Source organism: Paramormyrops kingsleyae, chromosome 14 (assembly GCF_048594095.1).
Source record: "Paramormyrops kingsleyae isolate MSU_618 chromosome 14, PKINGS_0.4, whole genome shotgun sequence".
Classification (NCBI taxonomy): domain Eukaryota; kingdom Metazoa; phylum Chordata; class Actinopteri; order Osteoglossiformes; family Mormyridae; genus Paramormyrops; species Paramormyrops kingsleyae.
Window position 1 is genome coordinate 25,824,045 of NC_132810.1, and position 25,308 is coordinate 25,849,352.

Genomic DNA, 25,308 nt, shown 5'->3' on the forward strand with positions numbered 1-25,308 from the left:
CTGCAGCAGAAAACATTACAGACAAAACATAGAATACAAAATAATTAAAACACACACACAGAGATTGGGCTCTCAGATTCCTGATGGAAATATCTGTAAAGCTGTTATTATGGATTATAGCATGGCATTAAGATTGAAAATGAAGCCTTTAAGGACAAAGATTTTACAGTCATAAAAGACACATTGCACTAATTTTAAAATGGCTTTAGATGAATTTTATCTATCATTAAACAATATTATCTATCATTCAAACACACTAGAACAACACCACTACCAGTATTTGTTTCTATTCATTTCAGAAAAGCACTTTGTTTATTGCATTTTTACCAGTTATTGCTATTGCACACAATTGTTACTGAGGCTTGTTTTATTTTGTATTAAACGTAAGACTTATCTGTCAGTACATTTATCTTTACCTAAAGCTGACTGTAGCAGACATAATGGCAAAACAACATGGTTTACTTGAGTGCATGGTTTACATGCTTGAAGCCAATTAGATCAACTTCGTCCAAATACAGGTAGTTCTTGGCTTTATGAGATAATTTGTTCCAAATTATTGATCATTAATCAAGAACTCGTAAAGCAGGTATTTTTCCATAGAAATATTATAAAAAATGACGACTTTGGTTCCAGCCAAATAATTTTTATCATACATTTTTGTCAAATCAACAAAGAAAACAAACATATTATTAGAATTAACATTTAATCAAAAATATATGCACATTTAAACAAAAAAATCCTTGGAGAAAAACAAAAAATAACACTTTTTTCTAAAACTGTAACATTCACAGTCAATTTTGGTCACTTTGATATTCAGCAGATGGGGTAGTTTTTCCTCTTCATGTGTCCCATTTTGAACCTGGTGTAAACGGGATCAGGCTGGGTTGTGAAATTAAGTGGTACAAATTGGGCATATTCATAAAATATGCCATAAAGTGTAACGATGTACATGTGCAGACATGCAAGGTACAAATCTGGCATGCAGATTCAGGTATTTCACAAATCAAAGTTATCTGAAAACTTTGTCGGGCCACAGACAGAATTTCTGGCAGTGCGTGTTGAGTTACTTGCAAATTTGAAGAAAAAAAAAAAAGAGAAATGAAATGTTTATTTTTGCCGAAAAAATTTTCGTAAAGATAAACTACCAGTCAAAAGTTTTTGCACCACAGGTTTTTTTTTTTTTACCACTTTTCCATTCATTTCATAAACTGCAGATTATTTATTCTTGTTAAACATTGGAAAGTTGAGTGAACAACTATAAATGAAAAAATGTCAAATAAAACAAATTTCCTTTATAACACAGAAAGAGTATGTAACTGCATATCTGTGCATGTCTATGAACTGGTCCTGTGGTGATGAAATAGTCAAATTGTAGGCTGTCTAACTTTAAATGCACGAGTTGTTTCATCCCATGAAACAGCAGTATTTAATGTCCCTTGTAGAATGAATGCCTCAAATTTTCTCTGTTGTTGTAACTGCTAGAGAAGGTTACTTTCATGAGTCAAATATAAGACTTTTTCTTGCTAATAAAGGTACTCAGTTAGTGAACATACTGTAAATTTATATGTCAGCAAAGAAAATTCATTGTATTTTTAGTAAATGTTAAGTGAGTAACATACAAATGTAGAAAATATTAATGTGTGCAAAAACTTTTGACTGGTAATGTATAAACTCGTAATTCAGGAGCTTGGAAAGCGAGAACTACCTGTATGTGTATGTGTAACTACAATCAACACTAAAGATACTACTTCTGATAGGTCGGACCTCAAATATGTCGCTTTCTGACATTTTTGTCTCATTTTTATTTATTGATGAAAGCATCAGTACATTACTAGTTTTCATCAATGAAAAAATCACACATGCTACAGGTGGGAACTTCTTTAGGACTTCATTGTGTTCAAAGAAAGATGTTCTGAGCAAAGCATTATCAACCATTCACAACCCTGTGGGAGCTCAGCTGAAACAACATTTGTTTCTTTTCTTATTTTACAAAAGTTACTTACAAGGAAACAGGTCCTTTGCTATGAGTAACAGAAAACTGATTGATAGCCTGAGAAGCAATTAGTATTCATTAACTTTACACCTGCAAACAAATAGTAAGCACATCATGATGTTATGCACACAATGACATGAATAAGCTTCTCGTTCACCTAATCTATATCTCATATCTATTCCTATACACATCTATTCAAAATCTACAGAATGAGTCTCCAGTATATTCCTGTTGTTCACCCAAGACACAACTCTTGTTTTATTCACAAAAGAAAAATATGTCTATGGATGCTCTACATGTCCCCCCCCCCCCCTGGGCTTTGACCCAAAACTAACAGAAGAAGCCCGTACACAGAAGAAGCATAGCAGAGGTCACATTGTTGGTACCATGTGCTTCACGAAGGTACCAAAAGTACAGTAGCTGTCATAGTGTATTATACAAAATATATTATTTCTCGTTATGCTATACTGGTCTTGTATCTGATCTTCTGACAAGATTGCAATTAAAGCTTGTGTCACTTAATTTGTGCACGCATCCATTATTATTCATTTTATGATTTTTTTTTACATCTGTGATGTAATAGGTTAACTGGAAAAAGCCCAATACTAACAAGCTGAAAGGATCCATGTCACTACATATTGTAGTGGAGTCGGACATAGTTCCGTCAATAAATCGATTACCCTCCAATGCATGTATACTAGGACATGGACAGTAATCTTTTTAAATGGTGTAGTCGAGCTATAACTGTAGCTTGACTTAACTGTGCATGTTAACGTACTGACTGATGTCTCCAGGTTGATCACAAATGGACCCAATAGCAGCCCAGGGACCCTATGTTCTGCTTGACTTAACTGTGCATGTTAACGTACTGACTGATGTCTCCAGGTTGATCACAAATGGACCCTTCTGTCCTACTGTCAAAACATTGCTCCTGACTTTTGCCATTTTTAGTTTTTTGATTGCATTCAACATCTGTATGTTCCCCACCTTCTCATTCAATGGCTTTTCTTTTATTTTTATTGTTTTCTACATAGTAGATTAATATTGAAGACTTAAAAACAATGAAGAAACATGGAATTATGCAGTAAATAAATAAGTGTTAAACCAGAATGTTTTATATTTTAGATTCTTATGACAGCCTTGCACAATCTTGGCATTCTCTCAATCAGATTTATGAGGTATTGACCAGGAATGGTTTTTCAACAGTCTTGAAGGAGTTCCCAGAGGTGCTGAGCACTTGTTGACTGCTTTACCTTTACTCTGCCGTCCAACTCATCCTAAATCATCTCAATTGGGTTTAGGTCAGGTGATTGTGGAGGCTAGGTTATCTGACACAGCACTCCATCACTCTCCTTCTTGGTCAGATACTGTAGCCCTTACATCCCCTTGGAGTTGTGTTTAGGGTCATTGTCCTGTTAAAAAACAAATGATGGTCCCACTAAACACAAACCAGATGGGATGGTATGTTGCTGCAGAATGCTGTGGTAGCCGAATTGGGTAAGTGTGCCTTGAATTTTGAATAAATCACCAACAGTGTCACCAGCAAAGCACCCCACACCATCACACCACCTCTTCCATGCTTCACAGTGGGAACCTCACATGTAGAAACCATCCGCCCACCGTTTCAGCATCTCACAAAGACATGGCAGGTAAGTGCAAAAATCTCAAATTTGCACTCATCAGACCAAAGTACAGGTTTCCACTAGTCCGTTGTCCATTCCTTGTGTTTCTTGGCCCAAGTAAGTCTCTTCATTTTGTTGTTCTATCTCAGTAGTGGTTTCTTTGCAGCGATTTGACCATGCTGCTTCACATAGTCTCCTCTGAACAGTTGATGTTGAGATGTGCCTGCTACTTGAACTCTGTGAAGCATTTATGTGGGCTCTAATCTGAGGTTCTGTTAATGTGTAGTTTCTGAGGCTGGTAACTGTAATGAACTTATCCTCTGTAGCAGAGGTAACTCTTGGTCTTTCTTTGCTAGGGCGGTCCTCATGAGAACCAGTTTCATAATAGTGTTTGATGGTTTTCGCAACTGTACTTGAGGATACATTCAAAGTCCTGACTGTTGTTTGCGCTTTTGCGCCAAACGGCAGTTCAGAATACCCACCATTTTTGGAGTTCTTGGAAGGGGTGTTGGAGAGCACTCCTCCCGGGGACTCTCTCATTCTCTCGTACGTGCCACTCACGTGGGCAATGACAGTGAGACCTGGAGGGGCGTGATTGGGAGGAACGCCCCCCCCGATCTGAACCCGAGTGGTGTTTTGTTGTTGGATTTCTGTGCTCGTCACGGATTGTCCATAATGAACACCATGTTCAAGCATAAGGGTGTCCATATGTGCACTTGGCACCAGGACACCCTAGGCCGCAGTTCGATGATCGACTTTGTGGTCGTGTCATCGGACTTGCGGCCGCATGTATTGGACACTCGGGTGAGGAGAGGGGCGGAGCTGTCAACCGATCACCACCAGGTGGTGGGTTGGCTCCGCTGGTGGGGGAGGAAGCCGGTCAGACCTGGCAGACCCAAGCATATAGTGCGGGTCTGCTGGGAACGTCTGGCGGAATCCCCTGTCAGGGGGAGTTTCAACTCCTACCTCCGGCAGAACTTTGCCCATGTCCCGGGGGAGGCGGGGGACATCGAGTCCGAATGGGCCATGTTTCGTGCCTCCATTGTGGAGGCGGCTGACCGGAGCTGTGGCCGTAAGGTGGTCGGTGCTTGTCGCGGCGGCAATCCCCGAACCCGCTGGTGGACACCGGCGGTGAGGGATGGCGTCAAGATGAAGAAGGAGTCCTATTGGGCCTTTTTAGCCTGTGGGACTCCGGAAGCAGCTGATGAGTACCGGCGGGCCAAGCGGAACGCGGCTTAGGCGGTCGCTGAGGCAAAAACTCAGGTATGGGAGGAGTTTGGCAAGGCCATGGAGAACGACTTCCGGACGGCTTCAAGGAGATTCTGGTCCACCATCTGGCGTCTCAGGGCGGGAAAGCGGTGCAGCATCAACACTGTTTATGGTGGGGATGGTGCGCTGCTGACCTCAGCTCGGGACGTTGTGGGTCGGTGGAAGGAATACTTCGAAGACCTCCTCAATCCCACCGACACGCCTTCCAATGAGGAAGCAGAGTCTGGGGACTTGGGGGTGGACTCGCCTATCTCTGGGGCAGAGGTTGCTGAGGTGGTTAAAAAGCTCCTTGGTGGCTGGGCCCCGGGGGTGGATGAGATCCGCCCCGAGTTCCTCAAGGCTCTGGATGTTGCGGGGCTGTCTTGGTTGACACGCATCTGCGGCATCGCATGGACATCGGGGGTGGTGCCTCTGGATTGGCAGACCGAGATACTGGTCCCCATCTTCAAGAAGGGGGACCGGAGGGTGTGTTCCAACTATATCGGGATCACACTCCTCAGCCTCCCTGGTAAGGTCTATTGGGGGGTGCTGGAGAGGAGGGTCCGTTGGATAGTCGAACTTCGGATTCAGGAGGAGCAGTGTGGTTTTCGCCCTGGCTGTGGAACAGTGGACCAGCTCTATACTCTCGGCAGGGTCCTGAGGGTGCGTGGGAGTTTGCTGAACCAGTCTACATGTGCTTTGTGGACTTGGAGAAGGCATTCGACTGCGTCCCTCGGGGAGTCCTTTGTGGAGTGCTCCGGGAGTATGGGGACCTGGACTGCCTTATAAGGACTGTTCAGTCCCTGTACAACCGATGTCAGAGCTTGGTCCACATTGCCGGCAGTAAGTCGGACTCGTTCCCGGTGAGGGTTGGACTCCGCCAGGGCTGCCCTTTATCACCGATTCTGTTCATAACCTTTATGGACAGAATTTCTAGGCGCAGCCAGGGCATTGAGGGTGTCCGGTTTGGTGACCTCAGAATTAGGTCTCTGCTTTTTGCAGATGATGTGGTTCTGTTGGCCTCATCGGACCATGACCTTCGGCTGTCACTGGAACAGTTCGCAGCCGAGTGTGAAGCGGCTGGAATGAAAATCAGCACCTCCAAATCCGAGAACATGGTCCTCAGCTGGAAAAGGGTGGAGTGCTCTCTCCGGGTCGGGGAGGGGGTCCTTCCCCAAGTGGAGGAGTTTAAGTATCTCGGGGTCTTGTTCACGAGTGAGGGAAGGATGGAGTGCCTCGCCATCCATCCTGCGGCTGTGTGTCTATTAATCCTGCCATCGTGCATCAAGCACCACGTGCCTGCACCGGTTGGCCGCTGCATTGAGACATATATTTCAACCCCTGTATTAGCTTAGTCATTTCATCTTGTTTGTTTGACTCATCTGCCGGCCCCTGGAGGATGGGCTCCCCCTTTGGGTCTGGTTCCTCCCAAGGTTTCTTCCTCTTAGGGAGTTTTTCCTTGCCACCGTTGCCTTTGGCTTACTCAATGGGGGGTCCTTACGAGGCAGAAATGTAAAGTGCATTGAGACAATGTAATGTTGTGATAATGCGCTATATAAATAAAATTGAATTTAAAAAAATTGAATCGACAGGCGGATCGGTGCGGCGTCAGCAGTGATGCGGGCGCTGCATCGGTCTGTCATGGTGAAGAAAGAGCTGAGCCAAAAGGCAAAGCTCTCGATTTACCAGTCGATCTACGTTCCTACCCTCACCTATGGTCACGAGCTGTGGGTAGTGACCGAAAGAACGAGATCGCGAGTCCAAGCGGCTGAAATGAGTTTTCTCCGCAGAGTGGCTGGGCTCTCCCTTAGAGATAAGGTGAGGAGCTCAGTCATTCGGGAGAAACTCAGAGTAGAGCCGCTGCTCCTCCGCATTGAGAGGAGCCAGATGAGGTGGCTCGGGCATCTGCTTAGGATGCCTCCTGGACGCCTCCAGGCATGTCCCACTGGGAGAAGGCCTCGGGGAAGACCCAGGACACGCTGGAGGGACTCTGTCTCTCGGCTGGCCTGGGAACACCTCGGGATTCCCCCAGAGGAGCTGGAGGAAGTGGCCGGGGAGAGGGAAGTCTGTGTTTCCCTGCTGAGACTGCTGCCCCCGCAACCCGACCTCGGATAAGCAGAAGTAAATGGATGGATGGATGGATGGATGGATGGATGACAATGCAATGTGATTTTTTTTTTACATTAGAAACAAGAGTTTAGGAAAGGCTGTAAAGTTTTTACTGCACACAAAATTGCAATTTAAATACATTTTTAATTGAGTTACATTATATACTGTGTTGGGAATCAAAAATGGTATTGAATTTCATTACTTTTCTTCGTAGAGTACTGAAGTTCGAAATTTTGGTATCATAACAACACTGTCATTCTAGTTATGCAATAAGCAGTTTTTCTTGTGAAATTCAGTGAGGGGAAAAAGCCATTAGAAATTGTCTTTTTGTCTATAAACAAGATATTTACCATGCTGATGTTCTGATCAAAATGTGAGTTGGAATTTAGTTCTGTTCATACCGGCACATTGACCTTGCGGAACATCTCAGCCCCTCTGCGGGCATCCAGCAAAGCAATATCTTGTGGTGTAGAGACAATGACAGCTCCTGGAAACCAGAAACAGAATGAGTGGGACTCAATGGGGGCTCAATGAAGCTTATAAACACAATAATGTAAAACCTCAAATTGCCAATGAAGTTACTCCAAGGAAATTTTTATAGAGGAAAAAATATTGTCAAAAACACTCCCTTCCAAAGTCATGAAAAAATGTCAAACCATAAAAGTCATATGGTCGTTAAGTATGTTATGGCTTGATCAAAGGAGATCAATATGTATAGCCAAAGCAATAACTGTTTGTTGACACATGCACGGGCCAGTCCTGTTTTGAAGACACAAACTTTATATTAGCAGATAAGATTTTAAAGTACAAAAAAGTGAAGTCAAAAAGCAACAAAATAAAGAAAGCGAACATATAACTCGTAAATCAGATATACAGGGTGTCTGCAGAAACCCTGATGTAGACTTAAGACCTAATGCACACTAAGCCAAAATTAAGACCAAACTGAAAGCAGAAATATGCTTTATCAGAATCAAAACCCATACATTTACACTACATTGACTAAACCCACTGTTCATTTAAATTTCTATTAAAAGATGGTCTAACAATTAATGTGTGAATAATAATTCATAATAATAAAAAAAAAAACAAATAAAGACTGTTACTTGCACACAAGCACTGTCATGCCGCAATGCCGTATCTGATAACCGAGACAGCTACTAAGGCAGTTTTTTTTCCCCATCCATTCATTAATAACATCATTTTCAGAGTGATATCTTTTGATTTGTACTGTCTGCACTGAATCTTCTTTTGAATGCAAATGCATTACTGACGGACTACCGTTATTTGGCAGTACTGTAACCTTCTTTATTGGAACAAATTTGTTTTTCAGAAACTCTTCACTGTCTCACCTTAAAGTGCAATCAAATTTGTTGTGTTGAAACGTTTATTAGTAGATCCTTCTTGTGAAATTTTAGCAGAGCAATGTTTGCAAAACGCATTTCTAGCGTTGTTTTTCGTTAACATTAATGTCACAGAGCAGACATTTTTCTAACTATTTAGTACGTGGGTGTTCAAAGCAATAAGCATCACCATTGTAAAGGGAATTATTGGTTAAATATGAGCTGATTTTTAACCATAGGTCAATACAATTGGTGCATCTCTAATGATAATGACACTTCATTGATTCCCACACGGAAATTCTTTTTGCCTACCCCATCTTGCTCTCCATGACATATGTACAGTACATGAGAGCAAGCTTGGTAGTAAAGGACACGCAGACATGTGACTTTTTCGCCAAGGTCAGGTTCAAACCGGCTACCTTCCGATCACAGGCACAGAAAATTAACCCAGTGAGCCATACACTGTCCCAGATAAGCAGCAGATAATGGATGGATGGAAAAAAATATATACAGTTGCATAGTTAATGAACATATAATGTAAAAAGCTGTACGTAGTTATGTATGGTGTCAAGGCATGGTGGCATGCATCAGGTATCATAGTACAGTATAGTGTTCTGACGGCTTCTTAGCACACTATGGTGGGATGAGCCTCTAGGCGTTTTCCACACCACCAAAACTTTTTTTCTGGAACCAGAATCTTTCCCCAGAACCAGGGACTTTTGTCCCTGTGTGTTAGACAGCTCACACCCAAGAATAAGCTAAAGAGAATTAAGAGTTAACTTCAGAATTATAAACATGTATTAGAACTTTGTGCTTCTTAGATTTTGCAATAAGCAGGCTGGAGAACAAAGGTGTGAGTCTGAGTCTGGAGTGCACTTAACAGAAAGGACAGGAAAACCACAAAGAAGATACGGAAGGGTGGGGGGCTGCAAGCAGGCAGACGACCCTAAGAGATAGAAGTCGTGCAAAGTGCAGATGCTCCAGGCCTGCAGCATACAGATTATATGAAGTATATACATGCTTGCAAGGTGCAAACTGCATAAAGCATATGTGTTGCAAGGTGCATGCCCCACCCTGACCGGTTTGATCTGTGTACCCCTATAAAAGGTATGTTAACCAGAAAGTTCTTTGAGCATAACTACAGAACTGACAGCGAAGTGGCTGCTCCCTGAATTCAGTAATAAAGCGACATCATATTCTGAAGCGCAGGCTAAGTGTCATAAATTTCTACCATACTAGGTATTTTTCATTCAAACACAAACTCCTGGCGAGACATTTGCAGTGATAGCTTGCTAACTTACTGACCACAACCACCAGCGCTTACTTGGAAGTTACACAGAAGTTTAGGAAAAGAGATGTAGCAGAGCAAAAATTGAGCAGACGAATTAGTTCTGTACACCAATTACATTTAATGCATCAATTAATCTATTTTTTTGCTTGCATCTCCATATTTCTCCATCGGAAAGTTCAATCAATAACCAATATACTTTTGTCTAATATCATTTAGTGGTGAAACTTGCCAGTGCGTATTAGCAGGATAAAGTTTTATTCTGTGGAAAACAGAAGATTGATCCGCTGATCAGATTTAATAAGAATCATTAACATGGACAGGTAGAAGTAAAATATAAATAAAAGGCCATGCCCAGTTTTTTATTTATTTATTTTACCCCTGTCGTGTCCGGCAGTTTAGCAAGCAGGATGTTAGTCTGGGTGCTTTATTGTGGCAACACTTTTATTTTGTCAAGTGGAGCTTCGGATTAAGCTCCTCTTGTTACTTGAGATATACTATTTATTCACCATTTTAGATTATTGCGCCATTAAGCCGACAGGGAAAGTTAACTGAAATAAGAGAGATAAAGAGAGGAATAGAGGAGGAAGAGAAAGAGGAGATGGAAAAAGAGAGAAAGAGAGAAAAAAAGGGGGGGTCAGATAGAGAGAGAAAAACAGGGAAAGAAAAATAATACATGACAACTTAAGAAAAAGTAGAGCCAAAGGAAAGAGTAACAAAAGGACAGCTTCTGCATCTTAGTACTGGACATTGTATCATCACACCAGCTGCTGTATCTGAAAAACAAGATCCAGGTGCACACACAAAAAGTATACATACAAAGAAACCAATGGTACCATTATGACAAATAAGCTTGTGCCAGTATCTGCTCCTGGAATTAAATACAGTAATATCAAAGAAAAAAATACATAAGCAAACCAACCGGAATACGGTCTGGATATTGCCGCACCAGTGTCTGTATCTGAGAAGAAAGGATGGAAGCCACACACACACCCAGACAAGAAGGAGAGAGAGGGATAAAATAGGGCAAGAAATCTTGTATGTGCACGTGTGTGTGTGCGTGTGAATGTGTGTGCGCATTCTATGTGTATGTGGGTGGGAGGGTGTGAATGTGTGTGTATGCGTGTGAGTGTGCATATGCAGGGTTCTTGCAGGTTTCAGCAAGTTAAATTTAAGACCTTTTAAGACCATTATGAGTAAAATTTAAGACCAACACGATGCATTACTAGAAACATTCGAATGATACCAGAAATTCTCATATTTTATGTCACTCATATCCTTAGCCCAACATCCACATATCATATGTGTTTACAAAATGCGTTTTAATGAGTTCACATGTGTTTAAAGCATGTGGGAGTGATATTTTAAGGCTTAAACTATAAAAAAGTTTATGTATATGGTCTTTCTATATCGCGGATTTTCACCTATCACTGATGGGTCTGGAACGTAACTTCCGCGATAGGCGGGGGATCCAGACCCATCAGCCATAGGTGAAAATCCGCGATATAGAAAGACCATATACATAAACTTTTTATAGTTTAAGCCTTAAAATATATAGTGATCCCCCGCCTATCGCATAAGTTACATTCCAGATCCATCAGTGATAATGAAAACAACTGGAAACAGCTGATAAACACAGGGAATCCACACGGGGTTAACAAGGGGGCATGACACACCGGGGAGGAGTGGATGAGCGGGGCAGGACTTTTAATCTGATTTTTTAGATTTCCTAAGCAAGTTTTTTTTCATCTCTATTTTGCTTTTTTTGTCTTGGTTTAACTTTTTAAAATCTTGTTTTTATAAAGCACATTAAATAATCCCTGTGTATGATAATAAAAACTTGCCTTGCCTTACCATAAGGAGACCGAGAAACGTTCTCCTCAAGACCACACGAACAACTAAAAACTATATGCTGGAAACTAAGATATTCACAAGGTAACTCCATGAAGCTCTGTAAAAGTAGAAATGTGTTTATTTTATGATAAGATAACGTGACCCAACTGGCTAGTAGTTGCCTTTTAACTGAAAAAATTCACTCCAGTCATCAGAGAAAAAAGTTACTAACGCACTACATCGAAACATTTACATTGCAATAATGTATGGCATGAAATAAACTATATCATTCAGTAATACAAATAATAAAACAACATACCGTTCACATTGGCCTCAAGAACTAAGTTAGCGCTTGATTTCCCTGCACTTCCTGTTGTGGCTGAGCGTGCACCTGACGTCAGTGGCTGAAAGTGCACGTTCTGTAGCCAGACCCTTCTCAAACTGTTGTTTGTTTGCCTAGCTGCAGTGATCACGCAACGGGATTTGTAGTTTTATTACCACGCAGACACCGGTGCAGACCAGAAAACACAACCAACGGATTAGTTTTACAGCGTTTTAATATTTTATTTTCTGCGGACAATGCTTTTTGGGAATGAACAGAGGTAAAAATTTTAAGACTTGGGTAAATAAAATTTCAGACCTAGGATGAAAATCTAAATTTTAGACTTTTTAAGACCCCGCAGGAACCCTGATATGTACGTGTGTGTTTGTGTGCACGCGCGCGAATGTGTGTATGTTTGAGTGCTGTGAGTGTATGTATGAGTGTGCAGGTTAACATGGAATGATTCCCAGTGAAGAACATGCCCAGTTATGATCACGAATGATCCCCCCAATAACAACTAATAAAATGACTTGTTGATTCTGATGACTTTGGTAAGGCATTTAGCATCACCTGAACACAAAGGGATATAATCCATTTTATCCAAGAATAATACAGTACTTTCTATAAGCATAACCAGTCTCAAATTTGGTTGTAACTCGGTAGAGTGTATAAAGTATCACATATACAAAAAACTCAAGTGAAAGATTTATAACAAGGGATATATAAACTACTACTACTCAGTTACAACAATGGTTCTTCCATTCTGACAGGCCAGAGTGTTGATGACATAGCAGTTTTCTGTGCTGACCTATGGTGAAGCTCACAGAAGGGCTACCAACCTGCAATAGGAATATTCTGGGTGATGGATAGCTGGACATCGCCAGTGCCTGGTGGCATGTCAATAACCAGGTAGTCCAAGTTACCCCAGTGCACCTTTAAGAAAAAAAGAAAAAAAAGCATTCATTATAATTTGTAAAAATCATTAAAGAAATATGTTTCATGACCAATATTGGGTGATTATTAGGGATGGCACGGTTCATGAAAAAAAACCGAACCGTTCGGTTCGCTTGTCTCGGTTCGGAGCATGCATGCGTCGCACGGTTCGACGGTTCATGACATGAGCAATGTAGCCTCGTGCCCCGTATGTGACGTCAGTGTGTTTCCCTTTCGCGCGAAGAATAGGCTATATGCACAGAGCGGTGTGACGTAGTTCCGGTAAAAGTTCAGCCAGCTAAGTAATTTCCGGTAGCCTTTCGTTTGCTGCGTTTAGCTTTTCGGCGTTTTCGGCGTTACCACCCTGTCTCTGAAGAAAACGTTTAAATTTCAGCCAACCGATAGCACAACATCTAAAAACTGTTGTGCGTCTTTGTTGTGTGACTTTATTTAATGTGCGGTTAGGCACTTTGTTAAAGAAAATTAAGTTATCTGTGACAAAGCACTCCAGTGAGTGTCATGCCTCGATCGTCCGTTCTTTCCGTGTGCCACGCCCCCTCGTCAACCCTGTGTGGATTCCCCGTGTTTACCAGCTGTTCCTTATTGTTGTCAAATTTGTCATTACTCCATTGTATTTAGTCCGCGTTTCCGTTTCTTTCTTCAGTCCGGTCATTACTGTATATTGTAATTCTGCTTTACCGCTCGTCTGTGTTCCTTTTGCTCATTAAACCCCGCATTCCCCCGATCCTAGGTCTCCTCGCCTCTGCTTCCCCGGTCAGCGTTGTAACAGTGAGCCTGCTTCCATGCTGCAATGTGAACATTTGCCATGTTCCTAAAAATTCTGTTTATTGCACAGTGTCTGACCACACAGACCTACAGGCTATTGCCAGATGATCATACTAGACATATCAACTGGACATATTTTGCACTATTACAGATTGATGTCTTGTACATACACAGAAATTGATTTTATCGATTACTCAAGAACATTCAATATAATTAATACCAATTTTTTTCACGTTTTATATATATATATAAAACGAACAGAATCAGGCTTAATCAAGATAGGTGATCTATCATTTTAACGATCCCCAATTAAATTAAACCCCGTGGACCGGACAAATACAAAACGAATGATTAAACATTATATGCGTCTCTTTTTGTATGTTTTCTAAATAAGACCGCGTGCCCATACCCAACTGTAATAGCGATTACAGCGATCTATTCTTTTAGCATTTATGTTAAGGCAAGACTTTTATTTTATTACTGTTCTGGGATTAATAATGTTTAATAATTTTAATAATGTGCTTTAAGTCAAGTCAAATTCAGTTTATGCATGATTAGCCTACATGATATAACTTTTTTAATACTGTATCCTAAATTGTGGATAATTAAGCTATATATCATATGCTGAAGTACATTTCTGGAGTGTTAAAGATTAAAAGAAAAAATAACAAGAACCGTACAGAACCGAAAACCGTGACCCTAAAACCGTGATACAAACCGAACCGTGGGTTTTGTGAACCGTGCCACCCCTAGTGATTATACAAAACTTTTCATTCAGCTTATTGTATTGTGATCTCCTTGAGGTAATTTCTTAATCTACTGTATGGCTCTCATTTAAATATCCCATAGACCGAAGTTAACAACCCAAATAGGTCAGAATACTACCAGTCCTTCGGGACGGATATTTCATTGTTAAAATACAACAATAATCTGATCATCTTCTAGTGTGCAATTAAATAAATTAGAATAAATCCATAGTGCTTAACTATTTTCGTAACAGACATCACTATAATAAAACTTCATACCAAACCCCTCCTTTCCTCATTTCTTCATAAAAAACAGCTTCAAGAAAAGCTTTACAAAAAACAGTCAGCCCCATGTTTGTCTGGAATATTACTGCAATGCTCCAATATATGACAAAAAAATATGTTTTGAGAAACTCATACAGCAATCCATGTTCTCACCTGCCTCAGCAGCTTCTCTATGGCTGACATTACCATCAAACCCCTCCAGACAATAGGCGCCGTTTCATCTACCAGAAATCCCATTGACATGCTGTGGAAATAGTGATAATGTGTTCAGGACAGGCTGTCTCCTATGCATCAGTTCCTTTTCACTGCACTGTAAAACCATATGCTCACCACGGAATTCCAAAATTCACCAACGGTCTCATTAGATTATCTGAAATCAAGGAGGGAGAATTTTACATCCACAGATGGAAGAAACTGACCAAGTCAAGATTTCTATTAGGTGAGGTATTTTCTCTATGTAAGTAAACACTGTTAGAAATAAGAAGCCTCTAACTTTCAAGAAAAAAGGACACCTACTCTCTGTGAGCTCAGGGCTCCCCTTCAGGTTCATCAGCTTGGGAACTGAAGGGCCATAAACATCAGCATCCAGAATCCCCACTTTTTTACTCTGTTTAATTCATAAAGTGACAGAGTGAGTCTCTTAATAACAGTGCAACAATTTATTCAAGTGCTTTATTGAATTTCAAGGGGAAACTGAATAGACAGAAAATATGGATTTTCATACCGGATCATTAACTACAAGTCCAAGTGCCAGATTCACTGTTAACAACAAAGAAACCAGATTAAACAGACATTCAGTATTCCTTTCCGTAACTCATGTACAGTGCCTTTCAAGCAGGACTGCCCATGAAAATTATATCTGCTTATGGACAATTTTAGTAACCCCAATTAGCCTTAGCATGTCTTTGGACTGTGGGGGGAAACTGGAGTACCCAGAGGAAGCCCCACGACGACATGGGGAGAACATGAAACTCCACACACATGGAACCCAGGTGAAGACTTGATCCCTGGTCCCAGAGGTGTGAGGCAACAGTGCTAACCACTGCACCACCATAAAGTGCAGGTTAAAATATTTAATTTTTACTTTTATCAGGAAATTCCTACAACAAATTCCAGTGGTATAAATATTTGTTTTTAAAAATACTTAGAATTCAAGACTATATGAAAAATGTGCCAAAATTTCACAACTCAAACATGCAACTCTTCATGTTTTCCAGAAATCTACACATTTATTTTTCATTATGTTTATTTTTAAATGTTAAATTAAAAAGGTCGGTATTTCAGTGAGCAAGTTTTAAGCGTGTGGCTCAGTGGGCTAAGCCATGTGCCTGTAATCACAAGGTCACCGGTTCAAGCCCAGCCTCAGCACGTCTGCGGGTCCTTGAGCAAGACCCTCAACCCCCAGCTCCCTGGGCGCCGCTACAGGTGGCTGCAATTCGCGGACAGCTTGCTCTACAAAGAGCAAGTTGAGGGAGGCGAAAAAAGAATTTCCCCATGGGGATTAATAAAAGTGTCAATTATTATTAAAGTTCAGCATACCTGCAGTGGTCGACTTGCCCACTCCACCTTTCCCAGAAGCAACCACAATGGTCTGCTTCACCCCTGCTACTGGCTTCAGCTTAGGCAGACCTCTAGCCACGTGTTGCCGCTGCCTTTCCTGCACTGAAGAATGATCTAATGACTGAAAGAGTGTATGAACAGCCATCAACAACAACCGTGCACCTTGTTTTCAGAAGATATAAAGCGTCTTCAGTATAATGATGGTTCGCAAACTTTTCGTCGGGAAACCCACACACCCGCAACGATTTTAAAATTCGCGGTGGGTGGCCTTGGGTTCATGAGAAGTCGCAACCCACAGTTCAAGAATCACTGCTTTATGACAATAGCAAGTTTTTCTACCCTCTTAGTTTATCTAGCAAACTACAGACACATTACTTCTAATACATGACTGTATATAGCTTTCAGGAGGTTATCCAATATATTATAGTAGGTTCATTAAAAATTACCACTATTACTGCTGTTACAATGTTATTTTCATTATAATTATTATCATTATTATTATTATGTCATCTTTTTGGTTTCATCGAACTGGCTACATGAAAAGTTTATTGAAGCCAATTCTGAAATGACGCTTATTATACCAAAAAGAACATCACACAAATTCTCTTATGAAATATCACCTTAAAAAAATCTTACAGTGCTATTCGAATATATGTTTTGCAGCCATCTTAACATCGGCGTTTACGCGGGTTCTCACTCACCTTAAAACGAACCGAGTTTTTCAAACACTCCGACAAAAGTTGGACACCTGCTCCAAATCGAAATAAACTGTCACAACTCCAGGTAAGTTTGTAAACAGTTAACAACCGACTGTAGCTGGCCAGTGCCATCTTGCTTAAAGAAGCTAGCTAGTTATGTCGATAGCACCGAGAAGGAGCAGTATATCATAGATAATTTCTGTTAGCACACATACGACTCCTACATAGCACAATATACAGTAGGGCATACAGACAGTATGAAGCTGGCAACAAAATCTGATCCGGTTCATTATAGTCTACAAGTGCACATGCATGCCCGGTCCACGTAAACTTTCCGATTAGTACCGCGCATGCGCTCACAGTTGACGCATACATGCGTACTCTGAATTTTACGACTGGAGGCGAGCAGTGTTTGCTTTTTTGACAACCGCCGCTAGATGGTGGTGCGGTAGCGTGGCCGCCATTTTGGACTAAAACCGCCAAAGGGATCAGCACAGAACACTAAAAATGTATTAATTTAAATGAAAAAGGTTTATATTCATAATTGTTAACCATTGTTATAATTACAAAATAAGAATAAACGAACATACATACATAAACTGTATAGCCCCACCAGAAAAATAGAAAAAAAAATAGTTAAATGTTTTTCCTCAGGATCAATCCTAACACTTGATAATGTCTTCACAGCTTTCTTTTTTTTTTTTTTGCCCACCCCTCTTCGGAGGACAACTTTATGTTTAATTACAACATAAAAAAAGAAAAGGAAAAAAAAATGTTTACATTCACTTTTTTTTTTCTTTTCACGTAGATGGGGGGGCTCATTTATAACACACAAAAACCCGAAATACAACATAAAACAAAATAAAACAAATAACAAGCATACAGGAGGCAAAATAGTGCCACAAGATCCGACAATGATGACAAAGCAAAAAGACAGACAGGCAAGAGACAATACGAGACAATACGAAGTGACTTACAAGAGACTGGGACACGGCAGATAAGCAGTTACAGTTAGAGATGCTGAAGTTGATCAGATGTATGTGTATGTGCGGGGTTTGTACTAAAAGTTTATAAAAGTAAGTGTGTATATGTGTACAGAGAAGGAGGGGGGAAAAGGGTTAACTCTGGAGATATACATGTTTTTTGTTTTTTTTTTCCTCTCCTTTGCTCTGAGGCTATATGTTAGTAAAGTTATTGTGATGGAATATTAAGAAATGTTATAAATGGGTTCCAGGTGTCCTTAAAGGCTGACACATGCTTCCACTGGACAGCATTATTTTTTTCCATTGAAATGTATTCTACAATTAAGTTGGTCCAGTGAGTAATATGACATGAGCTCTTAGATTTCCAGTTTTGGAGAACTACTTTCTTGGCGACAGAAAGAGAAATGAGCAAAGGGTTTTTATATTTAGAGGGAAGATGTATATTAGATGTATCACCAAGAAGACAGAGTGACGCTGATGCTGGGATTCTGCATCTCAGAATAGTGGAGAGTGTTTCAGTAACCCTTAGCCAAAGGGAGTGAACTGGTTCACAAAGCCAGACAGCATGAAAATAATTATCTATGCTCCCCAAAGTACACTGTGAGCAGATATCTGTGTTAGTCAATTTCATTTTAAACATTTTATTTTGTGTAATATGAGTTCTGTGTATGACTTTATATTGGATAAGCTGCAAGTTGGAGTTGGTGGTCATGCATGTTTTTGCAAATCTGCTTCCAGTAATCGGGGTTAGGGGAACAGCCCAAATCTTTTTCCCATTTAGCTGTTGGGAGTGGTATTACACTATTTAAGGTAGAGATAAGTAAATACAGTTTAGATACTAATTTTTTTGGGCTGCTGATTTGAATGAGTTCTTCAGTTAGTTGAGATGGCTGTAGTGTGTTATTGGTTAAATTAACTTTCCCTTTAATTCTTAATTTAAGCTGTTGATATTGAAGAAATTGATCTCTCCCAGCCCCATATGTCTGCATAAGAGCATCGAATGACATAAATTGGTTATTATGGAATAAGTGGTGGAGGTGTGTAATTCCCTTTTGTTCCCAAGTGGGAAAATAAACAGATTTATTTTGTAGAGTAAATGTTGGGTTGTGCCACAATGGGGTGAATTTATTCAGAGTCAATGATGACTTAGTGATTCGGTTTGTTTTCCACCAGGCTGTCAGAGTTGTAGAGATGGTGTTGATCTTACCGATGTTTGATTTAATGATTGACTGTGGAAGGAAGGGGAGATCTACAACTAGGATATTTTTACACTGATATTGTTCCAATTCAAGCCAGAGGTAACTATAGTCCTGTTTGTGAATCCATTTAACTAAGTACTGTAACTGATTTGTGAGGAAATAGTGGAGAAAATTTGGTGCCTCGAGTCCACCAAGTGATTTTTTATTTTGCAATGTTGTAAGTGAAATTCTAGGCTTTTTATTTTTCCAATAGAATTGCGTTGTTAGTGAATTAAGTTTTCTAAACCAATTATCTGTGGGTGTAACGGGAACCATAGAGAATAAATAGTTAATCTGAGGTAAGGTTTTCATTTTTACTGCTGCAATTCGACCCATACAGTAAGTGTAAGTGGGAGCTTTGACCAGCGATTATAGTCGTCTTTGATTTTCCTAAGGAGGGGAGTATAGTTAAGGTTAAACAGCTCTGACAACCTGGAGGAAATGTTGACACCCAAATATTTTATGTTACCAATATGAAGGGGGAGAGGGAAACTACAGCTTTCTTATTACATTTCAAAGTTAATAATAAGACATAAAAATTTTAAGTCAATGTAGAATAACCTAAAACTGGGCCTGGTTTATACAATATTTAATTTATGTATATGGAATTTTGCTAAAAGAGTTATTACCGTAATGACAGAACAATCAGTATCACAAGCCACATTGCCAAAGATATCTCTTTCCACAGTTCCCTTGAAAATATACAGCTGCAAAATAAATGAGTAATTGTTTCCAGTTCCAGATTACAAAACAAACACTTCACATAGATATCACATTTAAATTTATTAAGTTGGGTGCGGCAAGGATAGCAATGATATATTATTTTAAGATGTATTCATTTAATTTGATTAGGAATTACAAATTTAAGTCTGACCAAATTTTGTTTGAAGATATCATCATATTTCTATTTCTATTCTATTTCTGTTACGTCACGGTACGAAGGTGAGCAGGGAAGCAGGGAAAAGGAGCCAGGAAGTCAAAAATAACGGGGTTTAACTTGGGAAACAGGGGAAAGCATACAGACGAACGTCAATGACCGATCTGGGAAACAGTGGGAGACGCGGACTAATATGGACAAGACTAGGCAAACGGAACAGGCAACAGGTGAGAACAATCAGGGAGAAACAGGAGGTAACGAGTTGGGCGTGGCACACATTAGGATCGGACGGAGCGGGGCGTGACATAACCCCCCCCCAAAGGCGCGCACACCGGGTGAGAGGAGGCGACGGACGAGACGAGACCGGGGAACAGGACCTGGAAGACAAAAACCAAGACATTAACGAGGGACCGGGAACAGGACAGAGACACAAAACAGGAACAAGGACGAAAAGAAAGATAGGACCCGACAAAGAACAGGGAAGGCGGACAGACAGACAGAGAAGGGAGACACAGAAGGCACAGAAGGAACACCCACAGGCGACAAGAAGGGGCCAGGAGTGAACAGAGGACCCACAGGAGGAGGAGGAGCAGAGACAGGAGGGAGAAAGGCGAAGGGAGGAGGAAGAAGGGTAGCCCGAAGGAAACCAGACGGGCGACGGGCAGTGGCCGGAGGGGCCGCAGGCGAGAGGGAGGAGGGAGCAGGAGGGGACCACCCAGGGGCCAAGGGCCGGGGAAGGCGCCGTCCGATGCCAAGTCGGAGCAGGGGGGCCTGGAGGCGGCCAACACAGAGGCGGGACCGTGGACCGGCACCGAGGAACCAGGGGAGGGCCCGGAGGCGACCGAGGACCCGCAGCGAGGCGAGCAGGGAAGCAGGGAAAAGGAGCCAGGAAGTCAAAAATAACGGGGTTTAATCGGGGAAACAGGACCGGGGAAAGCATACAGACGAACGTCAATGACCGATCTGGGAAACAGTGGGAGACGCGGACTAATATGGACAAGACTAGGCAAACGGAACAGGCAACAGGTGAGAACAATCAGGGAGAAACAGGAGGTAACGAGGTGGGCGTGGCACACATTAGGATCGGACGGAGCGGGGCATGACAATTTCTATTGAAAAATTGCCTTGGGAAAAAGACATTTCTTAATATGCAAATAATTACACCTGTCATCAAGAAGCTCTTTGACTCCAATACATAATTCTAATATTTGTTGGGGGAGACACGTCCCCCAATTATTCAGATGTGCTCACTATGCCCCCCCAATATATCGTTCTGGTGACCCTACCCGCGATGCTAGTGAATGCTGGGGACGCTCTCTGACGTAGACAGATTGGGCAGGGACAAGGTCTTTCAAAATGCTGGGCCTTGAAAACTTTTTAAAGGGGACCCAAAGCAAAAAAAATTTTTAAAACATGTATCTTATCTTTCTGCCATCTGCAAATATGGTATGATTTGTCAAAGCACATGAAATTATGTTAAGACAAACACTAATGCAAGAAATAAGTAATGCTAATGATACCATGGATGCACATTGTTTTGCATGCTATGGCTTCAAATTTAGTATTTCATTTCCTTTCTTTTTTCACAAAAATATATTGTGCACTTCACTAACTCACCTCAAGCACCAATAATTTCAGACACCTTGATCCATGCAAACAGGAACACATTGTAAATAACTGGGAACCCCTGTACGGCAATGATCCGTTTTAGGGAATGCCGTCGCGGTATAATCTGAGACAGAATACAGCTGGACAAGGCATTTTTTTGCCCTCTAGATACTGCATTTTCCCCCTTTCTCCCTACAACACCAAAAATCAGTTTGAATCCTGAGAGCAGCACTCATATGATGGGTTCCTTTAAATCAGAGCTAGATAAGATTTTAACAACTCTGAGCTATTAGTTAAGTTCTCCCCAAATGAGCTTGATGGGCCGAATGGCCTCCTCTCGTTTGTAAATTTCTTATGTTATATCTTGAGTTAGTGTTAGAACCACTGGGAAGTTGGTTCAATATTGGACTGTCATGGCACATTTGCATGGAAACATTGTAAATGTGAAGATTATTAATGTTCCCCGCAAATTCTGCACCATAGATACCTTTAAGAATAAGAATTACAGATGCTGTGTACTGCATTATGAATGTATCTATGGTGCATTATAGATGAGAGCTTCATTGGAGCTTACGAGGTATTATCATCCACATTATAATGTCTTATGACTGTCAATAGCAGATGCTATAATGCTTCATTAATTCTGATACCAACCATTTTTTTTAATTTAACCTTTATTTTATTTATTTATTTAACCTTTATTTAACCAGGTTTGTCCCATTGAGATCACAGATCTCTTTTTCAAGGGAGACCTGGCCAAGGTAGCAGCAACACAGTGTTAGTGCAGAGTCTTACATAATAACTTTATAATTACATTATAATGGAATATATAATACGAGCTGAGAATAATGAGCTGAGAAGATCATTGCAGATCCCTTTCATGCTGGCCATGAGCTGAAAAGATTACTGTAGATTCCTTTCATGCTTGCCATGAGCTGAGAAGATCATTGGAGATCCCTTTTATGCTGGTCATAAGCTGACATCATTGCCAATCCTTTTCCTGCTGGCCATGAGCTGAGAAAATCATTGCCAATCCCTTTCATGCTGGCCATGAGCTGAGAAAAGCATTGCAGACCCCTTTTATGGTTCCCATGAGCTGAAAAGATCACTGCAGATCCCTTCATGCTGGCCATGAGCTGAGAAGATCATTGCCGATCCCTTTCATGCTAGCCATGAACTGCAAGATCATTGCATATTCTTTTCAAGCTTGCCACGAGCTGAGAAGATCATTGCAGATCCCTTTCATGTTGGCCATGAGCTGAGAAGAACATTGCAATTCCCTTTCATGCTGGCCATGAAGTGAAATCATTGTAGATCCCTTTCCTGCTAGCCATGAACTAAGAAGATTACTGCAGATCCCATGATCTGATCACAGGCACAGCCCACTGAGCCATATGCTGCTATGATCTGAGAAGGTCATTACAGATCCTTTTCATGCTGGCCACCAGCTATTCCAAACACTCCCTTCTGTTAAATGCTAAAGGTTCATAAAATTGAACTCTACCCAAGGATTCTCCGAAGAGACACAGTACTGAAGGAGTTCAGTCTTCATCTCAGCTCACTGGATAGCGTCCATGTCTCACAGCCATACAGCAAGACGGGGAGCACCAGGACTCTTAAGACTTGGACCTTCGTCCTCTTGCAAAGATATCAGGAGCGCCACACACCCCTTTTCACATCTCTTTCCTCATGACCTCCCATCCTCTTCCAAACCGTCTGCTGGCTTCATAGGAAGAATCACCAGAGACATGAATGTTGCTGCCAAGGTAGGTAAATCTCTCGACAAGGTCGACACTCCCCGCAGGCAGACACACTACTGATTGCTGTGCCTAAGAAGTCATTAAATGCTTGGATCTTGGTCTTTATCCAGGACACCTGCAATCCCAGACACTCAGACTCCTCGCTCAGTCTCTCGAGAGCCCCTATCAGAGCCTCCATTGACTCTGCTAAGCTCACAGCATCATCGGCAAAGTCAAGATCAGTAAATCTTTCTTCACCAACGGACCCCATAACCCGGCCCAATACCCAGACCATACAAGCATTGAACAGAGTAGGAGAAAGAACACACCTCTGGCAAACCCCAGAATCAAATGAGAAGAATGCAGAGGTTCTCCCTCCACTCTGCACAGTACTCACAGTACCAGTGTAAATGGCCGGCCATGATGTCCAGCAACTTCGAGGGGATCCCGCGAAGTCTCAGGATGTCCCACAGGGCAACTCGATCAACTGAGTCGAACGGTTTACGAAAATCGACAAAGGCTGCAAAGAACCTCTGCTGATATTCGCGCTTGTACTCGATGAGAACCCTCAGTGCAAGGATAAGGTCGATGGTAGACTTCTTAGGCGTAAAACCAGACTGCTCCAGTCGCTGACAGACAAACAAGTGACCCTTTAGCCAGTGACTAAATTTATCACATACAGCCCATTTGAGCGCCAAAAATTCGAGTCTATGTGCCGGGTAATTCCTCTGAGACCGAGTCAGGGATTTGCTGGCAAACGCTATTGGTCTGGCTATCGTCTCCCCCACCTGGACCTGCGATAATACGGCACCCAGTCCATCAAGGGAAGCATCCGTAGATAATACAAACGGGCGTGATCAGGGTGAGCCAACACTACTGCATTTACAAGAGCTGCCTTCAAATTGTCGACCGCTTGATCATGTTCAACTGTCCAGTTCAACTGTCCAGTCACAGGAACTAAGTTTTCTGGCCATCAGAGCTCGCCTGGGGACTCTGGTACCTCTAGGTCTACCACCATGACCCGACAAAAGCGAAAACAGAGGTTTGCTAAGACAGAATACCTAGGGATGAAATGTTGGTAGTAATTAAGCATCTCCAAGAAGGGTTTTACCATCTGCTTCCATCAGATCCCCTTTTGACATACTAGCGAAGCTCTCAACCTTGCTTGGATCTGTGGATATCCCATTTTTGTCGATGTAATGACCAAGAAACTTCACTGAACTCCTAAGAAAGTCACATTTCTTAGGTGCCAATTTCAGATTATGGTCCTGAAGCCTACCAAAGACCATCTCAAGGCGTTCCAAAGGCGTCTTCTCATCCGGTGCAAAGACCAAAAGTTCATCCAGGTAACACAACAAACTGAGAAAGTTTTGATCTCCAAAAATTGACGTCATCATCCGCATAAAACTCCCTGGGCTATTACAAAGACCCTGTGGAAGTCAATTATATTCATATAACCCCATAGGCGTAGTAAATGCTGAAAACTTCCTATCATCCTCGTGCAAGGGCATGTTATAGAATCCTGAGGTTAAATCCATAGTACTAAACAGTGAATTACCTCCCAGTGCAGCCAAACAATCTGCTTGATGGGGAAGAGGGTAAGCGTCCTTAAAAGTTCTTTTGTTAAGCCATCGAAAATCGGTACACACCCTGAGATCACCATTCCTTTTCCACACAAGCACAAGAGGCGAAGCGTACTCACTGGTGGATTTACTTATGATTTCCTTCTCTTCCATTTCACTTAGGACCTGGCGCAATTTCTGATATTCACTGGGGGGGACTCTCCTAAAAGGCAGTCTAAACGGTTTGCAGTCGGTCAAATGAATTCTATGAACAAACTTGTCAGCTTTTCCACAATCAAGATGGTGACGTGAAAATACATCCTGGTACTTCACAATCAAATCGGCCAACTCACCTTTGCATCCCTCTGAGACATTACAACCGTCGATGTCAAGGTTGTCTAGAAGATAATTTCTCTTTGGCTGAAGGACCACTGGCCAAGGTCTGATCTGTCACAACAGGTAAAGTACATTGAGTACTGCTGACTAAATCAAAGTCTTCCATCGCCATACATGTATACAGGTCCGCAAGTTTAGCATT

The 25,308-nt window shown here is 41.5% G+C and overlaps 1 protein-coding gene across 10 annotated transcripts in view; it reads right to left on the reverse strand.

Moving 5' to 3' along the window:
- nubpl (nucleotide binding protein-like) overlaps positions 1 to 17,138 on the reverse strand; it is a 46,127-nt gene extending 28,989 nt beyond the window's left edge. For 3 of the 10 annotated variants that reach the window (XR_002835658.2, XM_023790953.2, XM_072698886.1), the window contains exons 1-8: positions 16,767 to 17,134; positions 16,045 to 16,186; positions 15,230 to 15,264; positions 15,022 to 15,112; positions 14,836 to 14,875; positions 14,659 to 14,749; positions 12,595 to 12,688; positions 7,374 to 7,459 (exon numbers count right to left, since the gene is read on the reverse strand). Coding sequence is in view for 6 of the 10 variants with exons in the window: in XM_023790953.2 (XP_023646721.1) it covers positions 7,374 to 7,459; positions 12,595 to 12,688; positions 14,659 to 14,749; positions 14,836 to 14,875; positions 15,022 to 15,112; positions 15,230 to 15,264; positions 16,045 to 16,186; positions 16,767 to 16,895 (708 nt within the window). In the remaining 4 variants the exon portion in view is untranslated. Of the gene's footprint in view, positions 1 to 7; positions 6,970 to 7,373; positions 7,460 to 12,594; positions 12,689 to 14,658; positions 14,750 to 14,835; positions 14,876 to 15,021; positions 15,113 to 15,229; positions 15,265 to 16,044; positions 16,187 to 16,766 lie in introns of those variants that run through there. The other 7 variants (XR_011982442.1, XM_072698885.1, XM_023790945.2 and 4 more) reach the window with 7 other exon arrangements.
- Positions 17,139 to 25,308: the final 8,170 nt, after the last annotated feature.